The 18,784-nt window shown below is 49.2% G+C and overlaps 1 protein-coding gene across 4 annotated transcripts; it reads left to right on the forward strand.

Annotated features, from left to right (window-relative positions):
- The first annotated feature begins 21 nt into the window (after positions 1-21).
- Entrep3 (endosomal transmembrane epsin interactor 3) lies at positions 22-6,136 on the forward strand. 4 transcript variants are annotated; one of them, XM_034500889.2, is made up of 12 exons: positions 22-1,091; positions 1,288-1,344; positions 1,539-1,649; positions 1,751-1,870; positions 2,019-2,126; positions 2,569-2,744; positions 2,860-2,959; positions 3,601-3,670; positions 3,875-4,420; positions 4,890-4,958; positions 5,037-5,290; positions 5,381-6,136. In XM_034500889.2, the coding sequence occupies exons 1-12, from the start codon at positions 867-869 to the stop codon at positions 5,552-5,554; spliced, it is 2,010 nt and encodes a 669-aa protein (XP_034356780.1). In that variant the 5' UTR covers positions 22-866; the 3' UTR covers positions 5,555-6,136. The 4 variants fall into 4 exon arrangements, with proteins under 4 accessions (XP_034356780.1, XP_034356783.1, XP_034356782.1 ...); XM_034500892.2 differs by having other exon boundaries at positions 5,070-5,290; XM_034500891.2 differs by having other exon boundaries at positions 2,572-2,744.
- Positions 6,137-18,784: the final 12,648 nt, after the last annotated feature.

The raw sequence follows: 18,784 nt of genomic DNA on the forward strand, positions 1-18,784 counted from the left end.
GGCAGGCTGATAGGGGGCCAGAGACATAAGGTAACCCAGCCCGGTTTGCCTTGCCTTTCTGTTAATGATGAGCAGAATCAAGCACCTTTGGTGAGAACTCTGCATCCCAGAAACCTGAGGCGTTGGGTAGAGCGGAAAACTGACAGAAATGATCCTTAACTGCTCAGGCTTGAGGCGAGGTTAGGGATGGAGGAGGGCCTCTCCTTATCTCCTCCCCTCCCCAAGGTTGCTTTCAGACTACAGCTCCCGGGATGCATTGCACCACCCACCACACCCCTCCGCACCACGCACCATCCACCATCCCCCCACCTCCACAGCCTGACCTGCTGCAGCTGGAGGAGCTAAGGAAGCCGACCATGGTGGGGAGGGGAGCGGGTTCGCGACTCTGGAGACAGTTTCCGCGGCCTCTCCCCACCAGGCGGCCCTGAATCGCCAAACGCACCTCTAGTCCCTGCATGCAGACCTTTCCCCTCTTCTGTAGACTTGTTTGTATCCCTCTTGCTTTTGCCCTCCCCACCCTTCCCTGGGCTCCGGAACGCTACTCTTCAGTCTGGCATCAGCCCTTCTCGGCACCCCTCTTCATTAAGGAAATGCAATGAACCGGTGCCCTCGCGTCCTCATCGCCTCCCCGGGCACGGTACCCATTTGGTGGTGGGGAGGGAGTCCCTCACTGTCCCTTCGTGACGCCCCTCCTTTGGGCCTCCCTCCGGCTGGCGTCCCTGGGCGATGTCCCAGAGGACCTCGACTGGAGGTGGGCTTTACAGCGAGGGCTGTGGAAAGGATAAAGAACCGGGGCTTGGGTGCTTCTGAGATGCTCCCAAGTATCAAGGGGGACCGAGCGAGGTGCGGGCTACTGGGCGGCAGGCATGATGCCCTCTCCTAGTGACTCCAGTCGCTCGCTGACCAGCCGGCCAAGTACCCGGGGCCTTACCCACCTCCGCCTCCACCGACCCTGGCTGCAAGCCCTGCTCACGTTGGGGCTGGCCCAGGTGCTCTTGGGCATCCTGGTGGTAACCTTCAGCATGGTGGCCTCCTCTGTCACCACCACCGAGAACATCAAGAGGTCCTGCCCATCTTGGGCTGGGTTCTCGGTGAGTTGGGTACAAAGTGCATAGTGTTGGGGTGGGAGAAGCTTCTCAGGCCCCACCCCTCCTCACCTACAAGTCCACACGGTTCTTTCCTTCTCTCGGCCCTCTCCCTCCTTGCAGGGCTGGGTGCATCCTGTGGCAAGGGGCTCACTTAGGTGCTTCCCCTACCAGGCTGAGCCTGTGCCCACTCTGTCCCTAGCTGGCGTTCTCCGGGTTGGTTGGCATTGTGTCCTGGAAGCGGCCATTCACTCTAGTGGTAGGTGCCAAGGCCCAATGCCCACTGGGAAGCAGGTGCCCAACACCAGAGGGGATACCCTTTATGCTCTCAGGAGCTTTCCAGTTGGTACAAGGCTGACAGACCGTCTGTGTGGAGAAGAGGGTGGCTCATTCTGTGGAAGAGAAGTGCTGGGGAAGGTCCCAGCCCTGAGGTGACACCCTCTTTTTCCTCAGATCTCTTTCTTCTCCTTGCTTTCGGCGCTCTGTGTCATGCTCAGCATGGCTGGTTCTGTTCTCTCCTGTAAGAATGCTCAGCTGGCTCGGGACTTTCGAGACTGTTCCATGGTGAGATTTGAGGTGGGAGACCTAGAAAGAACTGGTTAGGAGAGATGTGAGGGACCCCTGAGTTTGCTCTGACTGGGGCTGCCTTTTCCATTCGCACACAGGAAGGGAAGGTCTGCATATGCTGCCCCCCTAGTCCCTTACCCAGACCTTGTCCAGAGTGGGGCCAGGAGCTGAAAGTTGCCTTTAACTCCACCTGTGATGAAGCCAGAGGGGCCCTCAAGGTGAATAAGCCCTCCCCGATCCCTCCCTCCTACACTGTTATCCTGGGTCTCCTCCTTTCCTCCCCTCCTGGAGTTCTCCAAGGCTCAAGTATGTAAGGTTGTCTTATCCTGGGCCCCTTACTGCTCTCCATTATCTTCCCTTCTCCAGAACCTGCTCTTCAGTGTCTGTGGACTTACTATTTGTGCTGCAATAATCTGTACCCTCTCTGCTATTGTCTGCTGTGTCCAGATTTTCTCCCTGGATCTGGTGCATATGGTAAGAAGGGATCGAAGGCCCAAGCAGACAGGTGTGGTGGGAGCTGGGGTGTGTGCTCGGATTGGGCCTGCCAAGCATAGCTACAGGTCTGGATTTTGAGCAGGATGCTAGGTCACCTGAGGATATTTATTGCAGGGATAAATATAGTGCCAAAGGGAGCATGAGGAAAACTGGATGGGGTGACGTCTAGAAGGTCCTAGGTGGAAGAGGGGATACAGGATGGGTAGTCATGTGGTGACAGGGAAGGTGACAATTATGGATAAATGTGAAACTAAAAAGGAGAGATTTATGGGTGGGCAAGACCAGAGCTGGAGGGACAGAGTGGGGCAGGCTGAAGAAGCTGGGTGTGGCTGAGGAAGGTTGGAACTGGATCTTCTCGGTGGAGGTAGGGCCATAAAAATAGCAGAAAGGAAAGAAATTTGAAACCAGGCTTGCTCCCTAGCAGCTGGCCCCTGAGCGATCAGTCTCAGGCCCCCTAGGGCCCCTGGCTTGTACATCCTCGCCCCCAGCTCCTCTCCTTCACACCATGCTGGACTTGGAGGAATTTGTCCCACCTGTGCCCCCACCACCCTACTACCCTCCAGAGTACACCTGCAGTTCAGAGACAGATGCACAAAGGTAAGACTTGGGGGGGGGGCTGCCTGCTGGAGGGGGTGGGCCTGGATTGCTGGGGAGGCATAGCTGTGGAGTAGGAGTTATTTTCTAGACCCTGATCCTCTCCCTCATCCTGCAGTATCACGTATAATGGCTCCATGGATAGCCCAGTGCCCTTGTATCCTACTGATTGCCCCCCTTCTTACGAGGCCGTCATGGGGCTTCGAAGAGACAGCCAGGTGAGGAAAGGGCTTGGTGTAGCTGGGAGCAGTGTATAGAGCCTAGAACACTGCTTGGTAAGGACGCCAACAGTTCTCACGGTGTCTATTGACATACCCCACTGGCATTTTTGATCTGCCCTAGTGCTGCTGAGGTGGGTGGGAGATGAACTAGTATTTCTCCTTTAAAGATGTGCAGCCAGGACCAGGACAGCCAGGGCTACACAGAGAAACCCTGTCTCCAAAACAAAACAAAAAAAAGATGTGCAGCCAGGCATAATAGTTCACTCCTGTAATCCCAGCACTGGAGAGGCAGAAGCAGCAAGTGCCACAACATCGAGGGTAACCTGGTCTACATAGAGAGTTCTAGGCCAACCAGGGCTTCAGTGACCTTCTCAAAAAATAAATAAAAATAAAGATATGGAAACTAGTGGCACCTGCCTATGATCACAGCACTTGGGAAGTGGAGACAGAAAGGTTCGGAGTTGAAAGGCTAGCCAGTAAACCTTGTTTCAAACAAAACCCAACCAAACAAAAAGCAGCTACCTCATACACAGTGACAAAGCTGCTCTGGAGTCTCTGGTGTCCATAGTTTCTTCCAGTGCATGGGAGTGGTCATGCGAGTGTGAAAGGCTGGACTTTTGATCCTGTGTCTTCTGCAGGCCACTCTGTTTGATCCTCAGCTTCACGATGGCTCCTGTGTCTGTGAGCGGGTTGCCTCCATTGTAGATGGTGAGCAGAATGGGCCGGAGTGGACAAGGGGAGGGTGGGACCAGAAGGAGGGAAAAACAAGGTTATGTTCAGCTGAAGGTTTAGAGTTAAGGAGCTGCTTCTTAGAATCCTGAGCCTGTCTATCTCCTTGAGGATAAAGCTGGAGAGTGGGCAAGAGCAGCTGCCCTCGTGAAATTCTACTTAGAGCTCCCTTACCACCCATAGTGTCCATGGACAGTGGGTCCCTGGTGTTGTCAGCCATTGGCGACCTCCCAGGCGGCTCTAGCCCATCAGAAGACTCATGCCTGCTGGAACTCCAGGGCTCTGTGCGCTCCGTCGATTATGTGCTCTTCCGCTCCATCCAGCGCAGCCGCGCAGGCTACTGCCTTAGCCTGGACTGTGGCCTCCGGGGTCCCTTTGAAGACAGTCCCTTGCCACGGCGACCCCCGCGGGCTGCCCGCTCCTATTCCTGCTCAGCCCCTGAAGCCCCACCCCCACTGGGTGCCCCCACGGCTGCACGCAGTTGCCACCGGTTGGAGGGCTGGCCGCCCTGGGCGGGACCTTGCTTCCCAGAGCTGAGGCGGCGGGTCCCCCGAGGAGGCAGCCGCTCGGCTGCACCCCCTCCTGCCCGAGCACCAGCTCGACGCTTCAGTGATAGCTCAGGTTCCCTCACCCCACCCGGACACCGGCCTCCTCACCGGACACCCCCTCCACCACTGCTGCTGCCAAGGTCTCACAGCGACCCAGGCATTACCACCTCCAGCGACATTGGTGAGCCACTCCCTCACCTGGTTTGGGGAAGGATAACCCACTAGGGCTGGGTTCCTAAGGGAGAAGGTGAAGTCATTCCCACAGTGTCCTCCCTGAGAGCTCGGCTTGCCCAGGGACAGAGACTTCACTGTTAACTACGTGGAAGGACTTGGTTTTTGAAACCATTTCCACGGTGCCTAAGCCTGGGCTATATAACCACTCAGTTATAGCAACAGAGCAAGCACAAGACTCTGAGTTACTCAGAGACAAAACGAAATAGTTCACAGCCACACAGAAAGTGTCCGAACTCCCATCTGCGGACCCTAAGCAGAGCTGAGGAGGTGAAAGCAGTGAAGGACAACACTGAAGATTCCATCTTCCTACATTATAGCATCCAGTTGTAGGCAGAGGTGACCCCCTCCTTGAATGCTGATGCAGGAGAGGTGTGTTCATATAGCAATCTCACACTGTCCTTGTTTCTCTTTCCCAGCTGACTTCAGGGACCTTTATACCAAAGTGCTTGAGGAAGAAGCTGCCTCTATCTCCTCTGCAGACACAGGTCAGGCGTGTGGGTAGGCAGCTGGAGGGTGGGGGGCCACTGGCTAGCCCACACACATTTCTTGCTCTTTCTCTGCAGGGCTCTGCTCTGAAGCCTGCCTTTTCCGCCTAGCTCGTTGCCCTTCCCCCAAGTTGCTACGTGCTCGCTCAGCTGAGAAACGCCGCCCAGTGCCCACCTTCCAGAAGGTTCCCCTGCCTTCAGGTCCTGCACCTGCCCACTCTCTAGGGGACCTGAAAGGAAGCTGGCCAGGCCGAGGCCTGGTCACTCGTTTCCTCCAGCTGTCTAGGAAGTCCCCAGACCCTGCAGGAACTGGAGCCCATGGATATAAGCAAGTAAGCCTTAGGGGAAACAGGAAGAATCCCTAGAAAAGCCTGGTGCTTTAGGTTGGCCTATACCTATGCCCTCTCTCTGTCCTCTTCCAGGTGCGCAGGAGCCCATGGGGACGACCTGGTCGAGAGAGCCTCCACCTACGTAGTTGTGGTGATTTGAGCTCTGGCTCCTCCCTAAGGCGACTCTTGTCTGGTCGCAGGCTGGAGCATGGCTTACGCCCACACAGCCTCAGCCTCAATGGAGGGAGCCGGGAGACTGGGCTCTGATTTGGGCGTGTTACATTGAACAGATCAGAGGAATGCTGGAGCCATAAGCATCAGCTGGTTAGGACCAGCAGCCCCCAGCCGCCTTGTGCATCACTGGCTGGCTCAAAAAGAAATCTGCTGTATACTCTCCCAAGGTGTTCCTTTCCTGCCTGCCTTTGAGGGCTCCTGTTGCTTACCTCTGTCCCTCTGAAGGGCAGAGCTTCTGTCCTGTGCAGCATGAGTGTTCAAGTTGGGGGAGGAAATGCCCCCTGCTTACAGCATTGACAGGAAAATTAGTAACCTCCCCCCGCATGAGGTGCCCCTTTCTGATACCCACGGGCACTGTATGGGGGCGAAAGCCTGAGTGTTAAAGAACACAGCGATTTGTGCCTTGCCAAGTGGTGATAGGGCACGCAAAAAGAGACATGAATCAAGGTGGCTTTTCAGCTGGTTAGGACCAGCTGCCCTCAGCAGCCCTGTACACCACTAGCTGCATGACCTCAGACAAGTTATCTAACCTTAATTGCCCAACCTGTAAAACATTGTGAACAGGAGTGTTTGTAACACTGAGTAAGCCTTCAGTAAATTTCCATTCCTCCCTTCTCTCTTGGAGTGTTCTGTTGTTATTAAAGCAGTGTTGGGGTTTATTAAAAATATCTGAAACAGGGGCTGGAGAGGTCCTGAATTCAATTCCCAGCAACCACATGGTGGCTCATAACCATCTGTAATGGGATCTGATGCCCTCTTCTGGTGTGTCTGAAGAGAGAAACAGTGTATTCACACACACACACACACACACACATATTTTTTTTTGAAACATAGTTTGGTTTGTCTTCTCCTCCTCATCTTCCTTTTCTTCCTCCTCCTCCTCCCCCTCCTTATTTTCCTCCCTGAGACAGGACTTCTCTGCAGAGCCCTGGATGTCTTAGAACTCACTCTGTAGCCCAGGCTGTCCCAGAACTCTCAAAGATCTTCCTGCCTCTACCTCCCAAGAGCTAGGATTAAAGGCGTGCACCACCACTGCCAGTTTTTTTTAAAGAAACTGTTTTGGGAATATGGTTATTTTTCGTTTTGTTTTTGTTTTTTGTTTTTTTGGGGAGAAGAGAGAGAGAGTGTGTGTGTGTGTGTGTGTGTGTGTGTGTTCTGATAAGTGTGAGACAGCACATGTATGGAAGTCAGCAGAAGTCAGACCTTGCCTCTCACCTTGTTTGAAGCAGGGTCTCTAGCCAGGCAGTGGTGGCGCACGCCTTTAATCCCAGCACTTGGGAGGCAGAGGCAGAGGCAGGCGAATTTCTGAGTTCGAGGCCAGCCTGGTCTACAGAGTGAGTTCCAGGACAGCCAGGGCTACACAGAGAAACCCTGTCTCGAAAAACCAAAAACAAAACCAAAAAAAAAAAAAAAAAAAAAAGAAAGAAAAAAAAGAAACAGGGTCTCTGTGGTTTTCTCTGCTGCATCTGCCAGGCTAGTTAGTCCTCGGCTGGGGATTCTCCTGTCTCCTAAATCTTCATTCTACCATAAAAGTAACTGAAATTATAGTACCTGACTTATATGGTCTTTTTGAGGTCTTTGAACTTGATCCTCATGCTGAAGAAAAGGACTTTATCCACTGAGCTGTTTTCCCAACCCCAACCTTAAACAATATAACAGATATTTATTAACGTGTACGGATGTTTTGCTCATATGTATGTATGTATGTATGTATACCAAGTGCTTCCCTAGTGCCTGCAGAGGCCAGAAGAGGGCTTCAGATCCCCTAGGGCTGGAGTTACAGATGGTTGTGAGCTGCCATGTTGCTGCTGAGAATTTAACCCTCACCCTTGGATGACCCTTAACCACTGAACCATTTCTCCAGCTCAGCTCGCCAAACTTGAACAGTTCTTTTTTTTTTTTTTTTTGTATAGAATAGTGTACTCTCCCCCCCATGAGCAGGACTGAGAGACCTTGGTTGCCACAGCAAGGTCAAGTGATCTAGGTGGAGTTACCCACCTTGGCTGCCCGGAACACAGCAGAACTGCCCCTGGGCTTGCCTTGAGACATCTCCGGCCATGACCTGGAACTGACTATGGATTATCCCACCCATCTGAAACCAGGAGGGGTTGTGGGTTGGGTCTTCCCCTTTTAAATTGAGAGCTGAACATTAAAGCTTTGGGCCTTGATCAGAGAACTTTGTCTTGGCCTCATCTCTTCTCGCCCTCCTTCCCCCTTCATTCCCAGCCCCCCTTTCAGGTGAATCCAGTTGACTTGTGGCCGCGGGCGGCTACAGAATAGAGTTTATTTAAGGCATGGGGAGGGGACTTGGGATAGGGGTAGTAAAAACAGAGAAAGGCGGAGAGAGAGAGGAGAAATGGAGGAGTAGAGGCTGGCCATGAGCACGTGGAGAGAATGGGAAGGGAGTAAGGGCAAGAGAACAGCCGGGCGGGCGGTGTGGAAAGCTTCTGCTGTGCCCTAAAGGTGGAGCCTACTGCCTTAACCCTCTTGGGGTAAACAAGTCCTTATTTGGTGAGGAGGCTGGGCTTGCCAGTAGCCTGATCTCTCATCATGGGTGTCAGCCTATGGTGGAGCAGAACGTAGTATGGGCTGATGGGCAGTCCACTGGAGGCTACTTAAGCTGCACTCGAGGGAGGCACGGGGTCACACCCCTTGATCTTGTAACTGAAAGTCATTCCTGAGTAAAACTGTCACTGGAAGGAACTGGTGTGCTAGTCTTTCTTCCCTGCTGGTCAGGGTGGTCGGTGCTGCACAATTGGTGGCCCGTACGGGGAGCTTCTCTGCATGAGTTCCCGGAGTTCCAGAACCAGGGACAGACAGGGCGATCGATCGGAAAGTGGCCGGTAAGTGGGGCCCATCAACAGACAAGGTCCTCAGAAGGAGGCAGCATATGTTAAGGCCCTCGGAAGGAGGCGAATAAAAGTGAAAGTATAATGGCTGAAGGATTGAGATCGTGCCAAGAGGGATCTTTTTCTTAGCTGTGGTTTTGATACGCCTCGAGCATCGCCACTAAAATGGGGACCTCGCCGTCCTGCCCAGTGAAGGTAGCTCTTCATGAGCTTCTTGATAGTAAAGGCTTGAAATTTAAAGATCGAGCTTTGGCTCAATTTCTTAGTGAGGTAGAAGCGGTGGCTCCGTGGTTTGCAGTGTCAGGAAACCTGTCGTTAGCCTGCTGGGATAAATTAGGAAGGGATCTGGACCGAGCATGGGAGGAGGGTACTCTACAGGACAAAAAGGGAAAGACGGGGGTGCGAGGGATCTGGAGGGTTATTCGCACCTGCTTGACTAGTGAGGAGTGTGTTCCTGCCATGCAAGCGACAACGGAAGCATTAGAGCAAGTGAAAGAGATGCGGCCAGAGACTCAATCTAGTAGCTCAAAACAGTCAAAAGAGAGAGAAAAGGGAGGAGTCTGCCAAGCGCTAGAGAAGACAACTGAAGCACTAGAACAGCTAAAAGAGGAGGAAGTCTCTGAGGGTGAATTAGAGAAACTAGAAATAGAAACAAAACTGGAAATAGAATCAACTGCACCAGGGCCGCCCTGGCCGCCTCCGAACAATCCTACTGGAGGTTCGGGAAGGAGGTTTTGTCCTGAGGCCTGGAGGGAGTTACGAGCACGATGTTTTATGGTTGCTATTTGCATTAGTGGCTTAAACTGCTTCTTTAAATGTCTTGCCTGGATTTATACGGGTTCAGCAAGTATGTTCTCAGAAGCTATACACTCATTATCTGATACTTGTAACCAGGGTTTGCTAGCACTGGACATCAGCAAGTCTATTTAAACACCAGATTCTTCTTACCCGTATGGCTTTTCAAATATGCACTATATTTCTTCATTGATTAGTGGTGTTGGTATTTTCATGATGGGTGCAGGACTCTCTTGGTATCATGGAGTCATGGGATTGCTTCATCCTCGACCAATGGAATCCCTCCTATGGGCATATTGTATTTTAGCAGGATCTTTGGTGTCTGAAGGAGCAACACTTCTTGTTGCCATAAGTGAACTTCGCAGGAGCGCTCAGGCCATTTTATAAGTATGTCATAGCCGGGCGGTGGTGGCGCACGCCTTTAATCCCAGCACTCGGGAGGCAGAGGCAGGCGGATTTCTGAGTTTGAGGCTAGCCTGGTCTACAGAGTGAGTTCCAGGACAGCCAGGGCTACACAGAGAAACCCTGTCTCGAAAAACCAAAAACAAAACCAAAAAAAAAAAAAAAAAAAGTATGCCATGGAAAGACGTGATCCGAGTACAAATGTCATTCTGTTGGGGGACGCTACAGCTGTTTTAGGAGTGATAATCACGGCTACCTGCATGGGCCTTACCTCCATAACAGGCAATCCATTGTATGACAGCTCGGTTCATTGGGTGTGGGCATCTTACTAGGCGTGGTCTCGGCATTCCTCATCTATACTAGCACAGAAGCATTCTTAGGACGATCTGCAGCTGATCGACATACTCACCCTGAGCCAGTAGAAAAGGGTTTGATATTCTAACAGGAAAATGTCATGGTCAAGACTCAGTGTTGGTGTGGGCGAGGGGTTCTGTTTGTTCCCACAGGACCAACATGACCCTATCTGTGTGCCGGAGAGGATGGCACGAAGATGCTCCGTGGCTGGTTTTCCTTCTCCTTCTCCTGATGGCGAGACCCACGATGATGGAGACAAGATGGAGGATCCTGTCAGTGTTTCCGAGACCAATTCCAATACAACATGATGCCCAAGTTTTTCCCTGCTTTTTTGCCAGTAATGCTAGTTTGGAGTTACCTTATAGTGAGTTAGGAGTAAGCGAGAATAGAAGTGTAGATTTGTTAGGTAGCCTTTGTTTTTTAGCAGTTAGTGGTATAAGTGATAAGAGTGACTGTATATTAATGTATAATCAAACAGCTGCCACATTATCATTGGCAGATGGCTTGACGTCGTGGATCCTGCAAGCAGTTCATCATCTGAAGGAGTGGGCGGGAATAGGAGTGTTAGCAGTTGCCCTAGTGGGTGTCTGTCTGCTCTGCTTGTTTTGTCTCTGTCGTATGGCTAGATCTCAAAGACGAGAGAGAGCCCTGGTGGTGCATGCCTTTCAAGCCATTGAGGCTGGTGTCTCACCTCAAGCTTGACTGACGGCTTTGAAGTAGTAACTCTCTATAACCCCTTATATTCAGGATTGGACAGCCCTTGTACCCCTGGAGACTTGTGATCTCACTGCACATGGGATGGGTGTCCTACCTGTTTGTGTAGACCTCAGCTCTTGCACCTGGTGGGTTTGACCCATTGCACCCAGTAGAGTGAGTGTTCTAGTCTTAGCTGCTTGCTTTCGATCGTGAGCTCCTACGGAATGGATGGAGCCCACTTGATCAAGCAATGCTTGCTTCTGTATAAAAAGGGGGGAGATGTGGAAAGCTGCTGTGCCCTAAAGGTGGAGCCTACTGCCTTAACCCTCTTGGGGTAAACAAGTCCTTATTTGGTGAGGAGGCTGGGCTTGCCAGTAGCCTGATCTCTCATCATGGGTGTCAGCCTATGGTGGAGCAGAACGTAGTATGGGCTGATGGGCAGTCCACTGGAGGCTACTTAAGCTGCACTCGAGGGAGGCACAGGGGCACACCCCTTGATCTTGTAACTGAAAGTCATTCCTGAGTAAAACTGTCACTGGAAGGAACTGGTGTGCTAGTCTTTCTTCCCTGCTGGTCAGGGTGGTCTGCGCGGCACAGGGCCGTAGTGGCACACACCTGTAATCCCAGCACTTGGGAGGCAGAGGCAGGTGGATTTCTGAGTTCGAGGCCAGCCTGGTCTACAGAGTGAGTTCCAGGACAGCCAGAGCTACACAGAGAAACCCTGTCTCGAAAAAAAAAAAAAAAAAAAAAAAAGGGCAAGAGAACAGAGATGGAGCAAGAAGGCAAGAGCACAGTTGGTTCTTCTGTCACCACAGCGGTGGCTTTACAAAGTTGTTACCTCTGCAATCAGCTAAGATACATCAGCGGCATCTTTCTTGTGAGTTTTATCATCTTTGAAGATACCGCAGTTTCCTGTTTGTCTTCTGACTTTACTCTCCGGCATCCTTTACCAGCTCTTACCCCTCTATGGACTGCTCAATATATATATACGGGCTTTTCTATTTTCATTTTCCTTTTTGAGATAGGGTCTCTTTAAATAGCCATGGCTGTCCTGGAACTCACTCTGTAGACCAGCCTGGCCTTGAACTCACAGAGATCTGCCTGCCTTTGCCTCCTGAGTGCTGGGATTAAAGGTGCACCATTATGTCTGACTTTTATTATATTTTTATTAAAATATAATTACATCAACTCCCCTTTCCTTTTTTCCCCCAGCTCCTCCCATGTCTCCCCCCCCACTCCCCCTCAAACTGATAGTCTCCCTTGAGTGTTTTGCTTCCTTATGCATAGTAAGTACACTGCAGTCATGCCTTATGCCGAGGGGCCAAAAGATGGTGTTGTCTGCTGAGACGGAGTTTCTAATGGTTATAAGCTGCCATGTGAATGTTGGGAACCTAACTTGGATCCTCTGCAAGAGCAGTAAATCATTTCTCCAGTACCTAAAACCCATTTATTTAGGGGTGTGTGTGTGTGTGTGAGCGCACATGCATTCTTTTTTGTGTGGTAGTGGGGCATTCATTTTTTTGTTTTGGTTTTTCAAGACAGGGTTTCTTTGTGTAGCCCTGGATGTCCTGGAGCTCAATGTGTAGACCAGGCTGGCCTTGAACTCACAGAGATCCGCCCACCTCTGCCTCCTGATCCCAGGGACTAAGGTATGCACCACTACCACTGGACTGACACAGGAATTCTTGATTCATGCTCTCACACCTGCTCTTCCCCTGCTCTCGTCTCACAGTAATAACTCTGCCAGTACCCGTTCTCACATTCCAAAAGCTTGGTCTTCATTTTGGTTTCCCTCATCTAATACAACAATCCTATATGACATCTCTGCTCACCATCTTCCTAGCTTCCTAGCTACCAGCCTATTACCTTCTCTCCAAATGATGGTTCATGTCTGTAATCCCAGCACATATGAAACAGAGGGAGGAAAACTCCTGAATTCAAGGCCACAGGCTTCAGAATGAGACCTTACCTCAAAACAAATAGCTCTCTCCTATCCAACCCTATTGACTAATCGATTATTTAAAATATCAAAGGCAGATACTTATACCATGTAGCTCTGTTAAATCTGTGTGCTTGTCTGAGTCCTAACTCAGAACAATGTAACTTTTTAAAAGATAGGGTTTCCATATGTCATTTTCATTAACTAGAATGCAACCAGGCTGGCATTAAATTCATGGAGGTCTGCCTGACTCTGCCGCTCAGATAGTGGGATCAACGGCATGGGTCACGATACTTAGCAAATTAGAATTTTTCCTTCTTTCTATTTTTTTTTTTTTCTTCTTTGGGATGCTAGTTGAAACCTTAGCAAGTATCCTGGGAATAAGCCTTCCTATGAGGCCTTGTAATATTTAATAAATAATATGTGGCTCTTTGCATGCACAAAATATGATGTTTTCCTAACAAGGAGAACTGTGAACAAAAACTGGGAAGAAGCTGTGTCTGTAGAGACCGACTGTTTAGAACAGCAGTGTCTGCGGAGACTGGAACATTGGGCTTTAGCCGCCTCAACAGCCATTCCTTACTTGGCTAACATCCTGTGAGCCATCTGTTGGAATCTATTCATTTAGCAGACCACTAGCTCCCCAAACTAAACGTCATCAGACAGCATCTGAAGCCTACAGGAACATGTCCCCCATCTCTATGTAAGAACCTCGCTGATACATTCATCAATTTTGTTTTTGTTTTTGTTTTTGGAGACAAGATTTCTCTGTATAGCCCTGCTGTCCTGGAACCAGCTCCATAGACCAGGCTGGCCTCAAACTCAGAGAGATCTGCCTGCCTCTGCATCCCAAGTGCTGGGATTAAAGGTATGTGCCACCAGCCCATTGATGGATTTTAAACTTACCTTGATGTATGCCTTTTTTTTTTTTTTTTCTGTGAAACCATGAAACTGCTTCAATGCTGGAATATGGAAGTTGGAGATAACTTAATTCTGTGTTCCTGGGCCATGATCATGAAATGTGGCTCCAGAATAAATCATCTCTTAGTCCCCCCAAAACAAGCAAATAAACATACAAATAAACAGCAATAAAACAACCTAGGATATTTTCCCGGAAAGTTTGGGCTTCTGCACTCTTCTGCTGAAGCTTCTTCCCCCTTCTGGGAAGCTACCTCTCTGCCCTATGAGTGCTTGCTGCATCTGCATTGCTGGACATTGATGGACATTGAGGCCATCACTTAATTCCAGTCTTAACCCAACTCTTAGCCTTTCATTAAGGAATATTTTTGCAGGACAGTGCTGATGCACACCTCAGCCCTGGGAGTAGAGGGGCGCAGAGGCAGGCAGATCTCTCTGAGTTCAAGCACAACCTGGTCTCCAGAACTTCCAGGACAGCCAGGGGCTACACAGAGAAACTCTGTCAAAAAAAAAGAAAAGAAAAGAAAAAAGAAAAAAAAAGAAAAGAAAAGACTTTCTATTTCTTGCCTCCACTCTTTCTTGTTGTTTGTTTGTTAAACACTAATTTTCACTATGTAGCACAGGCTGGCTTAGAACTTACTGTGTAGACCAGGCTTATTTTTAAGTCCCAGAGATCCTGACTGCTTTTGCTTCCCAATTAAAAGGCATATGCCATCAAGACAACTATAGTGTCTGTCTGTGAGATATATATATATATTCTGCATTCTACATGAATGCCTGTCCAGATCTTCTGTGTACAACCTTTTGGAACTGTGAGGACTGTGAACTACCATGTGCTTGCTGGGAATAGAACCTAGGTCAACTAGAAGATCAGCCAGAGCTCCTACTCCTGATATCTCTCTAGCCCCCCTAGTGTTTGTTTTAAATAATATTTTATTCCAACCCCTCCTCTCATGCATATGTGTGTATCAGTGTGTTTGCACATGTACACCACAGTGCATGTATGTGTGTAAGTGTGGGGGTCAGAAGGCAATATGTAGTAGTCTGTTCTTTCCTTCCCGTACATGGGTCTCAGGGATTAAACTCAGGTCAGCAAGGTTGGGATTCTTCACCCACTGAGCTACTTCTGGGGATGTGACTGGAGTTAAGAACTGGTTCAGTGGTTAAGAGCACAGCTGCTCTTCCGGAGGACCTATTTGGATCCATTCTAGCACCCACATGGCAGCTTACAATCATCAGTGTTTTGACAACTGGCAGTAACTCCAGTTCCAGGGGAAGCTGATGCCCTCCTCTGGTTTTTGAGGGCACAGTATATACATTGTGCACAAACATACATGCATGCAAAACCAATCATACACACATGTTAAAAAATAAAATCAGAGGGCTGTGGGGCCAGGTGTGGTGCACAGTCCTTTAATCCCAGCCCTCAGAGTCAGAAGCAGGTAGCTGTCTGTGAGTTCAATGCCAGTCTGGCCTATTTAGTGAGTGACAAGCCAGCAGAGCTACAAAGACCTTGCCTCAAAAACATTTTTTTTTTTTTTTAAATCAAGGAGCTAGAAACATAACTCAAAGGTACTATGGCACTTTCAAGAGCTGGCTTGGGTTCCCAGCATTCACCTGCTGGCCAACAACCATCTGTAACTTCAGTTCCAGGAGACATGATGCTGTCTTCTGGTCTTTGCTGGCTCTTTCACCATCATGGTGTACATACATACATGCAGGCAGATGCACACATAAAAATAAAAATAATCATTTATTTTTAACTATTTTAAGTCTAGGGATGTAGTTCAGTGTTGGAGTACTTGCCTAGCATTTGAGGTCCTGGGATCAGTGCCCCATAAAGCAAATAAAACAAAACTCACCTACCTTTTTTCTTTTTTAATATTAATCATCATCATCACTATTATTATTGTCTGAGTTAGGGTTTTACTGCTGTGAACAGACACCATGACCAAGGCGACTCTTTGTTTTTGTTTTTGTTTTTGTTTTTGAGACAGGGTTTCTCTGTGTAGCTCTGGCTGTCCTGGAACTCACTCTGTAGACCAGGCTGGCCTCGAACTCAGAAATCTACCTGCCTCTGCCTCCCAAGTGCTGGGATTAAAGCCATGCGCCACCACTGCCCAGCTTCAAGGCAACTCTTATATTCTTATAAGAACAACATTTAATTGGGGCTGGCTTACAGGGTCAGAGGTTCAGTCCATTAGCATCAAGGTGGAAGCATGGCAGCATCCAGGCAGGCATGGTGCAGGAGGAGCTGAGAGTTCTACATCTCCATCTGAAGGCTGCTAGCAGAATACTGGCTCCCAGGCAGCTAGGATGAAGGTATCAAAGCCCACACCCACAGTGACACACCTACTTCAACAAGGCCATACCTCCTAATAGTGCCATTCTCTGGGCCAAGCATATAGAAACCATTACAATCATCATCATTATTATTAGTCATTATTATTGACAGAGTCTCTCTACATAGCTCTGGCTGTCCAAGAACTCATATGTAGACCAGACTGGCCTCAAATGCAGAGAGATCTGCCTGTTTTTCTGCTTGACCAAGGTGTGGGCCAGTATGCTTGGTTTTAAGATGTATTTGTATTATGTGTATACTCACTTGAGTGCTGGTGTCCCCTGGAGCTGGAGTTATCAGCAGCTGTGAGATACTGGATGTGAATATTACAAACTACCCGGTCCTCTGGAAGAGCAGGAAGTACTCTTAATTGTTGAGCCATCTCTCCAGCACACCGTCCTCCCACCCCCGCCTTTAAAAATGCCATAGAATATAAACTCCAGAACAGGGATTTGCTCATTGAACCTAACACAGTGTTTCTATCTTTAACTAACACTAGTATGCCAGTCCTGGTGGCTCTCACCTGTAATCTCATTGAGCACTTTTAGAGGCTGAGGCAGCAGGATTGTCAAGGGTTCAAGGCCAGGCAGGACAGGGTAGAAACACCCTGTCTCAGAAATTAAAACCCAAAACCCCCGCTTGTTACCAAAGTGACAACAAAAGAACAATCTAAAGCGTTTTAGGTTCATACTATTGCGGGAGCAGCAAGATGCCCTCCAGGAATGGGAAAAGAGTCACTGCCAGAGATGACGTCAGGCTGCAAGGCTTCTTGCATAATTCACAAGGACAGTATAGCCTCAGGAAGAGTTGGTAAGCAGCCAGGACAACAAAAACAAGTAGGAGGTAAATGAACATTGTCCCACAGGGGCAATTTCTGGAGATTTGATCTTCCCTGTCCTGAGGTTCTCTAAAAAGTAAACTCAGGAATCTTGATCCGATCACACAGTGTAAGCTCAATGTGCAAACTCAATCCCCCTCCTAACCTATTAGCAGTGTTTGGCCCTACAGACACAGTGGCGCATCAGCCACCCTCGCCTCAACCCCTGCCTGTGTAGTCTACACTGTAGACCAAGAACAAGCTTAGGCTTCAAGTGACCTACGCTGGTCAGTTAGACGACTCTGTCCCAGTTGAATCAATGAAAAGTAAGAGAAGGCCTGGGACCCCACTTTCTAAAGAGCCTCAACCTCCTTAGAAAACCGAAATCGCGGCCTCCAGCTTCGCGCCTGCGCATTTTGGTACTGCAGCGCTTACCGCGCAGGCTTTTAGAGGAACACGCCTCGCGCCCCGCCCACCTCACGCTTCCCCTACTCGAGTCTCACGTCCAGGACGCTCCTCTAGCTACTTCTAGCTTCATGTCCCGCCCCGCCTCGGTTCTCCAGACTGTCCGACCCCATCGATCCTTTTCCCACCCCCTCGCCTCAGGCCCCTCCCATAGTCTCACCCCAACACGCCCGGCCCCGCTCCCGTATAGTGTCCCTCCCACTCGCCTTTTGGCTGCTGTGATTTCCATTAGCCTCCGGTTGGGGCTGCTGTTTCCCTGATTAGACCTTAAGCGGAATTGATACTGGGTTTGGTGTCTTGACTTTTGCCTAGCCAGCATTTGCACGGAACCATCCTGATATCATTATTAGTTGCTGTGCTAGTTAGTTTTTTGTCACCTTGACACAAATCTAGACATCTGGGAAGAGAAACTCTCATCTAAGGAATCAACTTCATCTGATTAGCCTGTGAAGCATAATTTTGACTTTTTGATTGTTATGAGAGGATCCAGCGCACTGGTCATACTACTCTACCCCTGGACAGGTAGGTCCTGGGTTTTAAAAAGCAGGCAGAGCAAACCATGGGGACGGTCATAGTTCCAGTTTCTGCTTTTGCTCCTGACCTGACTTCCCTCCGTGATGGATTGTGTCTAGGAGTCATAAAATGAAATAAACCCTTTCCTCTCCAAGTTGTTTTTAGTTACGGTGTGTATCACAGAAGCAAACTAGAACAGTTACAAAGATACTTGTGCCTCTGCTATTTACATGAGTGCACCTGGGGAAATGCACACACATACAATAATTGAATAAATACAACAGAACATACGTTTAATTTTTAAAGGGGGGATGAAAGGCCGGGTGGTGGTGTCGCACGCCTTTAATCCCAGCACTTGGGAGGCAGAGGCAGGCGGATTTCTGAGTTCGAGGCCAGCCTGGTCTACAGAGTAAGTTCCAGGACAGCCAGGACTATACAGAGAAACCCTGTCTCGAAAAACCAAAAAAAAAAAAAAAAAAAAAAAAAAAAAGAGGGGGGGTGTGAAAGGTGGACCAGATGTCTCAACCATTGCTGGAGCACATTGTAAACACTGAAAGGAAAAACAAACTCTACAAAGTTGTCTTCTGACCTCCACATGCATGCCATCATCCCCCTGCCTCACCCAAAACACAATAAACATTTTAAAAAGAGGTGACTTGGGCATGCTAATGCAAGCCATGGATATCTCAGCACTTGAGAGGCAGAGGCAGGCAGATCTCTCTGAATTTGAGGCTAATCTGACCTACTTAGCTTGTTCTTGTCCAGGCTACATAGTGAAATTTTCTGTCTGTCTGTCTGTCTGTCTGTTTTGTTTTGTTTTTCAAGCCAGGGTTTCTCTGAATAGCCCTGGCTGTCCTGGAATTCACTCTGTAGACCAGGCTGGCCTCGAACTCAGAAATTTGCCTGCCTGTACCTCCCAAGTGCTGGGATTAAAGGCATGCACCACCACTGACCAGACCAACAATCAAATTCATACTGAAACAAAGTTAGGCTTCTGCCTAAGATTAGCTATAACTCACAGATAAATGTAGATTGTCACACAACTGATGGCAGTTGCTATAAGTTAGAGAGAAGAAATATATGGGGCCATGAGTTTGTGTCATAAGATAGTTTATTTTGTGTTTTTATGTATGTGTGTCACTAGAGAAAGTGACATCTGAAACCCTGGTGTCAT

This window comes from Arvicanthis niloticus, chromosome 4, assembly GCF_011762505.2.
Source record: "Arvicanthis niloticus isolate mArvNil1 chromosome 4, mArvNil1.pat.X, whole genome shotgun sequence".
NCBI lineage: Eukaryota > Metazoa > Chordata > Mammalia > Rodentia > Muridae > Arvicanthis > Arvicanthis niloticus.